At 36.7% G+C, this 10,000-nt stretch overlaps 1 protein-coding gene across 1 annotated transcript in view; it reads left to right on the top strand.

The window, feature by feature from the left end:
- Positions 1–10,000, top strand: part of LRP2 (LDL receptor related protein 2) — a 337,404-nt gene that overhangs the window by 302,316 nt on the left and 25,088 nt on the right. The window contains exons 68-69 of the mRNA XM_053698401.1: positions 8,234–8,362; positions 9,579–9,799. Coding sequence (XP_053554376.1) covers positions 8,234–8,362; positions 9,579–9,799 — 350 coding nt within the window. The remainder of the gene's footprint in view (positions 1–8,233; positions 8,363–9,578; positions 9,800–10,000) is intronic.

Genomic DNA, 10,000 nt, shown 5'->3' with positions numbered 1-10,000 from the left:
GTATACCAGAAGACTCTGAACTATATTAAAACAGATTAACACATTTTTGTTTTTCAATGGTCAAACTCCACCAACCACTTTCCTTATCTGAAGGACTTGAGATTGGTGAAGACACTGAGCTTTTCACTGTGACTGTGCCAACAAAATCTCCATTCTTTGTCTTCAATTGAGATAACAGCAAATCACAGACATATATATATATATATATATATATATATATATATATATATATATATTATTATTATTATTCATTATTTATATAGCACCACAACATTCCAAAGAGATGGGTTTAGAGATAGGGGTATACTATGACAAAGATTTGTGATAAGATAAAAAACATAACAGACTAAACAAATCTAGTACAGGAGGGGGAGTTCCCTGCTCCAAACAGCTTACAGTCTACATATATATCAAAGCTAGGCTTGTGTAGCCTGCCTTTATTTTTACAGTTTTCATGACTGAAAAAATTTAAAATTATTAGAAACTTTGTAAGAAGCTCTTTAGTGTAATTTTAATATTTTCATCCATTTGATTTTTTGCCATATTTTGCCTAATCCATTGGAATTACCATGAGAAAACAATGTTTAGTTTTTTCATCCATTCCATTTATATATATGTATTTAAGAATAAATAGAATATATTCTGCTATGTAAAGAACATTGCAATGTTAAATATACATATTTTGTGTCGGGTTGCATGTGAGAAAAGATGTTTTTTACCCTTTTCACATTCAAAGTTCGACTTTTCGCTCAAACTTTTTACTTTCAACATGTAATACTCATGATACCCGACGTGTGCATAAAGCTAATTTGCGTTCCACTCATAGGGGCCGATTTTTAAAAGTGCAAGCGAACATGATACAATGTAGCGTATCATGTCCCCCCTGCAGATTCACACCCAATCAGCCGCTAGCAGGGGGTGTCAATCATCCCGATTCTATAGGATCGGGCGGATTGATGTCCGCAGCCTCAGAGCAGGCGGACAAGTTATGGAGCAGCAGTCTTGTCAGGGTGCCAGGAATCAGACTGAGACGAGAAGTGCAAAAATAATCACACCTTTATTAATAGCAAAAAATAATAAAAAGTCCACAAGTCAAATAACAAGCCAGGAGTCAAAACCAGAGCTGGTATTCAGACGAGCCGATTCAGGAGCCAAAGCGAATAGTCAGACAAGCCGGAATCAGGAACAAGGAAAACAGCAGAGTCAGGAACAAGCCAGGGATCAGGAACCAGGAAGGACATCAGGCAGCCAGGTAATACACAGGAACTCTCACAAACAGGTCTGAGACAACGCAAAGGCAAAGCATACTGAACAAAGGCCCTTTAAATAATAAGTGATAACATCACAATTCTGAGACTGCATCCTGTCTCACATGGATGATGCACACCAGTCTGGCCATAAAAGGAAGTGCAGGAAATGAGCAGTATTCCCCACAATGCACCATAGTCAGGAAGAGAGGTGAGTAAAATGGCTGCCAGCAGCACATGGCAAACACAACAGGGAAAAAGCCCTGACAAGTCTTTAGACCGCTGCTTCATAACTGCTGTTTCGGGCGAGTCTGAAGGCTCGCGGGGAACCAGGGGCATCAAGCTCCTTTCGGAGCTTGATAACTCGGCCTCATAATCTAACCGTAAATCAGAAAAAAAACTGAAATGCAAAACAGTATAACAACAAAATACATACAAATCCACGAAAAAACGTAGGAAAGATACTCTGCGAAAGGCTACTAATGAATTCAGTATTGACAATGCATAAAATGTGTGACTGCAGTTCTTTCACATAACCATGATTACCAATTTATGGAGTTCACTATTAAAAATTTCATAGCAAAGTATTTTTATAATTAACATTTTCAAACCTTTAAAACATTTCACTGTAATCACAAATGAGCATATACATAAAACATAATTTATGTAAGAACTTACCTGATAAATTCATTTCTTTCATATTAGCAAGAGTCCATGAGCTAGTGACGTATGGGATATACATTCCTACCAGGAGGGGCAAAGTTTCCCAAACCTTAAAATGCCTATAAATACACCCCTCACCACACCCACAATTCAGTTTAACGAATAGCCAAGAAGTGGGGTGATAAGAAAAAAGTGCGAAAGCATATAAAATAAGGAATTGGAATAATTGTGCTTTATACAAAAAATCATAACCACCACAAAAAAGGGCGGGCCTCATGGACTCTTGCTAATATGAAAGAAATGAATTTATCAGGTAAGTTCTTACATAAATTATGTTTTCTTTCATGTAATTAGCAAGAGTCCATGAGCTAGTGACGTATGGGATAATGACTACCCAAGATGTGGATCTTTCCACACAAGAGTCACTAGAGAGGGAGGGATAAAATAAAGACAGCCAATTCCTGCTGAAAATAATCCACACCCAAAATAAAGTTTAATGAAAAACATAAGCAGAAGATTCAAACTGAAACCGCTGCCTGAAGTACTTTTCTACCAAAAACTGCTTCAGAAGAAGAAAATACAACAAAATGGTAGAATTTGGTAAAGGTATGCAAAGAGAACCAAGTTGCCACTTTGCAAATCTGATCAACCGAAGCTTCATTCCTAAACGCCCAGGAAGTAGAAACTGACCTAGTAGAATGAGCTGTAATCCTATGAGGCGGAGTCTTACCCGACTCAAAATAGGCAAGATGAAATAAAGATTTCAACCAAGATGCCAAAGAAATGGCAGAAGTTTTCTGGCCTTTCTAAAACCGGAAAAGATAACAAATAAACCAGAAGTCTTTCGGAAAGACTTAATAGCTTCAACATAATATTTCAAAGCTCTAATAACATCCAAAGAATGCAACGATTTCTCCTTAGAATTCTTAGGATTAGGACATAATGAAGGAACCACAATGTCTCTACTAATGTTGTTGGAATTCACAACTTAGGTAAAAATTCAAAAGAAGTTCGCAACACCGCCTTATCCTGATGAAAATCAGAAAAGGAGTCTCACAAGAAAGAGCAGATAATTCAGAAACTCTTCTGGCAGAAGAGATGGCCAAAAGGAACAAAACTTTCCAAGAAAGTAATTTAATATCCAATGAATGCATAGGTTCAAATGGAGGAGCTTGAAGAGCCCCCAGAACCAAATTCAAACTCCAAGGAGGAGAAATTGACTTAATGACAGGCTTTATACGAACCAAAGCTTGTACAAAACAATGAATATCAGGAAGAATAGCAATCTTTCTGTTGAAAAAGAACAGAAAGAGCAGAGATTTGACCTTTCAAGGAACTTGCGGACAAACCCTTATCTAAACCATCCTGAAGAAATTGTAATATTCTCGGTATTCTAAAAGAATGCCAAGAAAAATGATGAGAAAGACACCAAGAAATATAAGTCTTCCAGACTCTATAATATATCTCTCTGGATACAGATTTACGAGCCTGTAACATAGTATTAATCACAGAGTCAGAGAAACCTCTTTGACCAAGAATCAAGCGTTCAATCTCCATACCTTTAAATTTAAGGATTTCAGATCCTGATGGAAAAAAAGGACCTTGAGACAAAAGGTCTGGTCTTAACGGAAGAGTACACAGTTGGCAAGAGGCCATCCGGACAAGATCCTCATACCAAAACCTGTGAGGCCATGCCGGAGCTACCAGCAGAACAAACGAGCATTCCTTCAGAATCTTGGAGATTACTCTTGGAAGAAGAACTAGAGGCGGAAAGATATAGGCAGGATGATACTTCCAAGGAAGTGAAAATGCATCCACTGCCTCCGCCTGAGGATCCCGGGATCTGGACAGATACCTGGGAAGTTTCTTGTTTAGATGAGAAGCCATCAGATCTATTTCTGGAAGTTCCCACATTTGAACAATCTGAAGAAATACCTCTGGGTGAAGAGACCATTCGCCCGGATGCAACGTTTGGCGACTGAGATAATCCGCTTTCCAATTGTCCATACCTGGGATATAAACCGCAGAGATTAGACAGGAGCTGGATTCCGCCCAAACCAAAATTCGAGATACTTCTTTCATAGCCAGAGGACTGTGAGTCCCTCCTTGATGATTGATGTATGCCACAGATGTGACATTGTCTTATCTGAAAACAAATGAACAACTCTCTCTTCGGAAGAGGCCAAGACTGAAGAGCTCTGAAAATTGCACGGAGTTCCAAAATATTGATCGGAAATCTCACCTCCTGAGATTCCCAAACCCCTTGTGCCGTCAGATACCCCCATACAGCTCCCCAACCTGTAAAACTAGCATCTGTTGAGATTATAGTCCAGGTCGGAAGAACAAAGAAGCCCCCTGAACTAAACGATGGTGATCTGTCCACCATGTCAGAGAGTGTCATAAAATCGGTTTAAAGATATTAATTGAGATATCTTTGAGTAATCCCTGCACCATTGGTTCAGCATACAGAGCTGAAGAGGTCGCATGTAAAAACGAGCAAAGGAGATCGCATCTGATGCGGCAGTCCTAAGACCCAACATTTCCATGCATAAGGCTACCAAAGGGAATGATTGTGACTGAAGGTTTTGACAAGCTGATATCAATGTTAAACTTCTCTTGACTGACAAGGACAGAGTCATAGACACTGAATTTATCTAGAAACCTAAAAAGGTTACCCTTGTCTGAGGAATCAATGAACTGATTGGTAAATTGATCCTCCAACCATGAACTTGAAGAAACAACACAAGTCGATTCGTATGAGATTCTACGAAAATGAGAAGACTGAGCAAGTACCAAGATATCGTCCAAATAAGGAAATACCAAAACCCTATTCTCTGAATACAGAAAGAAGGGCACCGAGAACCTTTGAAAAAAATTCTTGGAACTGAGGCTAGGCCAAACGGTAGAGCCACAAAACTGGTAATGCTTGTCTAAAAAGAGAATCTCAGACACTAAAAGTAATCTGGATGAATCGGAATATGCAGATACACATCCTGTAAATCTATTGTAGACATATAATGCCCTTGCTAAACAAAAGGCAGGATAGTCCTACAGTAACCATCTTGAATGTTGGTATCCTAACATAACGATTCAATAATGATAGATCCAGAACTGGTCTGAAGGAATTGACCTTCTTTGGTACAATGAAGAGATAAAATAAAACCCCAGCCCCTGTTCCAGAACTGGAACTGGCATAAATACTCCAGCCAACTCTAGATCTGAAACACATTTCAGAAATGCTGAGCCTTGCTGTGTTAACTGGGACACGGGAAAGAAAAGAATCTCTTAGCAGGAGGCCTTAACTTGAAGCCAATTCTGTACCTTTCTGAAACAATGTTTCTGAAACCAGAGATTAAGAACGGAATTGATCCAAATTTCTTTGAAGAAAACGTAATCTGCCCCATACCAGCTGAGCTGGAATAAGGGCCGCACCTTCATAGGTACTTAGGAGCTGGCTATAGGTTTCTATAAAGCTCGGATATATTCCAAACTGGAAATAGTTTCCAAACTGATACCGCTCCTGAGGATGAAGGATCAGGCTTTTGTTCCTTGTTGTGAGGAAAGGAACGAAATGATTATTTACCCTGAAAGAAAGGGAAAGCAAAGTTGACTTAGAAGACATGTCAGTATTCCAAGTTTAATCCATAAAGCTTTTCTAGCTAAAATAGCTAGAGACATATACCTGACATCAACTCTAATGATATCAAAAGATGGTATCACCAATAAAATTATTAGCATGTTATAGAATAATAATAATGCTATAAAATTATGATCTGTTACTTGTTGCGCTAAAGCTTCTAACCAAAAAGTTGAAGCTGCAGCAACATCCGCTAAAAATATAGCAGGTCTAAGAAGATTACCTGAACATAAGTAAGCTTTTCTTAGAAAGGATTCAATTTTCCTATCTAAAGGATCCTTAAATGAAGTACTATCTGCCATAGGAATAGTAGTACATTAGCAGGAGTAGAGACAGCCCCATAACCTTAGGGATTTTTGTCCCAAAAAACTCTAATCTGTCAGATGGCACAGGATATAATTTGCTTAAACGTCTAGAAGGAGTAAATAAATTACCCAAATTATTCCATTCCCTGGAAATTACTTCAGAAATAGCATCAGGGAGATAAAACACCTCTGGAATAACTACCTTATTTAAACGTTTACATTTAGTATCAAGAGGACCAGAATCCTCTATTTCTAATGCAAATAACACTTCTTTAAGTAAAGAACGAATAAATTCCATCTTGGACAAATACAAAGATTTATCAGCATCAAAATGATGATGTTCATTTAAAAATTCATCTGAAAAAAAGAGAAGTTTTAAAAGACTTTTATGTATACTAGAAGGAGAAATAACAGACATAGCCTTCTTAATGGATTTAAAATAAATAAAATCTCTTATGATATCAGGAACACTCTGAAAATTAGATGTTGACGGAACAGCAACAGGTAATGTAACAGTACTAAAGGAAATTTTATCTGCATTAATAAGTTTGACATGACATGCAATACAAATAACAGCTGGAAAAACAGATACCAAAAGTTTATAGCAGACTTAGCTTGGTAGCTCCAGCACTGTGCAGTGATTTTCCTGTAGTAACTTCTGACTCAGTTGCAACGTGGAACATCTTGCAATATGTAAAAGAAAAAAACAACATATAAAGCAAAATTGATCAAATTCCTTAAATGACAGTTTCAGGAATGGGAAAAAAATGCCAGTGAACAAGCTTCTAGCAACCAGAAGCAATAAATAATGAGACTTAAATAATGTGGAGACAAAAATGACGCCCAAATTTTTTAGCGCCAAAAAAGACGCCCACATTATCTGGCGCCTAAATGCTTTTGGCGCCAAAAATGACGCCACATCCGGAACGCCGACATTTTTGGCGCAAAATAACGTCAAAGAATGACGCAACTTCCGGCGACACGTATGACGCCGGAAACGGAAATAGAATTTTTGCGCCAAAAAAGTCCGCGCCAAAAATGACGCAATAAAATGAAGCATTTTCAGCCCCCGCGAGCCTAACAGCCCACAGGGAAAAAGTCAAATTTTAAGGTAAAATATGTTAAATTAAAATGCATTATCCCAAATATGAAACTGACTGTCTGAAAAATAAGGAAAGTTGAACATTCTGAGTCAAGGCAAATAAACGTTTGAATACATATATTTAGAACTTTATAAACAAAGTGCCCAACCATAGCTTAGAGTGTCACAGAAAATAAGACTTACTTACCCCAGGACACTCATCTACATATAGCAGATAGCCAAACCAGTACTGAAACGAGAATCAGCAGAGGTAATGGTATATATAAGAGTATATCGTCGATCTGAAAAGGGAGGTAAGAGATGAATCTCTACGACCGATAACAGAGAACCTATGAAATAGACCCCGTAGAAGGAGATCACTGCATTCAAATAGGCAATACTCTCCTCACATCCCTCTGACATTCACTGCACGCTGAGAGGAAAACCGGGCTCCAACTTGCTGCGGAGCGCATATCAACGTAGAATCTAGCACAAACTTACTTCACCACCTCCATCGGAGGCAAAGTTTGTAAAACTGAATTGTGGGTGTGGTGAGGGGTGTATTTATAGGCATTTTAAGGTTTGGGAAACTTTGCCCCTCCTGGTAGGAATGTATATCCCATACGTCACTAGCTCATGGACTCTTGCTAATTACATGAAAGAAATAATTATTTTATGTACGTACAAACCCTCCCTGTTTTCAGAACACATTTTAAATACCTCTACATTTGCTTCTTTGACTCAGCATCCTTTAAAACCTAGTTATTTTGAACAAAGCAGGTGCCCTCTTGTGGTCAGTTTTAGTAGATGCACGCAGTAAAAAATAAAAGGTTTTGGACAAATCATCATGAAAAAAAATGTGGGTTTTTTTTTCTGTCCAAGATTAGTTCCTTGGGTTTATATTTTTGTCCAAATTTTGACAACATTATTTGTTAATTAAAGGAAACTATTTAACCCCTTCTTTCCTATGGGGAATTCATAGTTTTAGTTATCACAAAAGTACAGAGGGGTGTAGGCACTAATTAAATAATATTCATTCATCCTAAATAATAACACAGGCTGAATAAAACATTTGTAAATATTCAGTGACCCTAAAAACAAAGAGGGCATGTAAAAAGCTGTTGGTGGATTTGTCATTTTTTGCTAAATCATGTTCTGTTATCAGTAAATGTTTAGGATAATGAAATAAATATTACATACATTAGTATTTGTTAACAAATGTGCATTTTACTTTACAAATGTATGACATAGTAAGCAAGCTGATGTAATTCTATTTTGTTTTTAACCAATAAATAACTAGACACATTTATTGGACTGATGCTGGCACCAATCGAATAGAAGTTGCCAAATTGGATGGAAGATACAGAAAATGGCTTATTTACACTCATATTGACCAACCGGCAGCAATCGCTCTCATTCCAAGTCTTGGGTAAGTAATGCATAGACTTATATATGTACAGTGGGGTTCTGAATGTTCAAGAGCTGTACAACTGAGTATTGCAAGAGGCAAATTGTACTTGCAGGATTCATGTCTGATAAAAATATTTTCTGAGAAATATGAAATTGAAATTGTAGAAATCGATCACTTATTTTCAAGTGACAAATATATGCAGTTGTCAATAATTAATTAATTAATGTATAAAATCAATGCTGTTGCCAATAATATTATATTATTTATAAGGCCTTTATTTGCCACCAATTCTATAAACATTGAAACAGCTTTCTAACATACCTTTTATGATTCAGACAGAGCTTACAATTTAAAAAAAAGTTTCCAATTTACTTCTATTACCAAATTTGCTACTTTCCCATGATATTCTTTATGGAATAGATACCTAGGTAAGTGTCTGGAGCACTTGTGCTCTTACAAATGGATAACATTATTGCAAAACTACTGCCATATAGTGGTCCAGAAATGTATACTCTCCAGAGCTTTTTTTTTTAAATTCCAAGAGAACAAAGAAAAATTGATAATAGAAGTAAATTAGAAAGTTGTTTAAAATGGCATGCTCTAATCATGTTACATGTCCTTTAACAAAGTGCTGGAGTGCACATAAACATTTTTAAGTCCCATGTAATTTAACGCATAAGCCCTGTAACAGTATATTTGCCAACATATTATCATGGTACACAAGATAAAATAAATCCCTTTCATTCCATGCAGCTTTTTAGTAAGAAATCTAGCATACAATATTATTTATACATATGCAAACCCACACACGCATTGAAATGAGAATACATAAGCAATCTTCTATTCTTAAAATCACAACAATAAGGCATTAAATAGAAACGACACATTGCCTTTTGCCCATAGCATAGAAAACGTCAGAGAGTATTTCTGCTATTGCCTAACTTTGTTGTAGATACCTATGGAACCTTAGATCACTAGGCACCTTTGATCTGCAAAACATACATAACTTCTCAAAAATGTAATGAAACAAATTAATTCTTAGAGATCAGCTTCTAAAAATAACCTGTTGTTATTTAAGCTTATATATGTTTGTGATGTTTTCTGAAAGAAGTAAATGTATGTCAGACATATAGCTTGAAGGAAAGAAATATAGTGATAAACAAACTATATTCTTTTTTTTCAATAAATCCTTTGCCATAATTTTAGGTATAGCCTATATTATTCTATATTTCAGATTAATGTATTGGACAGACTGGGGAAGGCAGCCTAAGATTGAGTACTCTTGGATGGATGGGCAGCAAAGACGAGTGCTGGTATCAGAAGACTTAGGATGGCCAACTGGCCTTACTATTGACTACATTAACAATAATCGAATATATTGGAGTGATTCTAAAGAAAATATTATCGAATCTATCAAGCCTGATGGGTCTGACAGACAAATAGTTATATCTGGAGGTTAGTAACAAATTATTTGTGTCATAATGCTATTTATAACATCTATGCACTGTGTGTATGGAAGGAGAGATCCTTCCTTCCCATCTCCTATATCTATATATTTTTGCACACGTTTGTCTTGAACCATCAGTCATGAAAGCTGTTTATTGTTTCACATATTATTATTATCTTCTACCTTACGTTGCTCAATTTTGGAAAGGC

The sequence above is a fragment of the Bombina bombina genome, chromosome 1, assembly GCF_027579735.1.
Source record: "Bombina bombina isolate aBomBom1 chromosome 1, aBomBom1.pri, whole genome shotgun sequence".
Classification (NCBI taxonomy): Eukaryota; Metazoa; Chordata; class Amphibia; order Anura; family Bombinatoridae; genus Bombina; species Bombina bombina.
The sequence above is the reverse complement of the archived record's forward strand: the minus strand, read 5'-3'. Positions and strand labels throughout refer to the sequence as shown.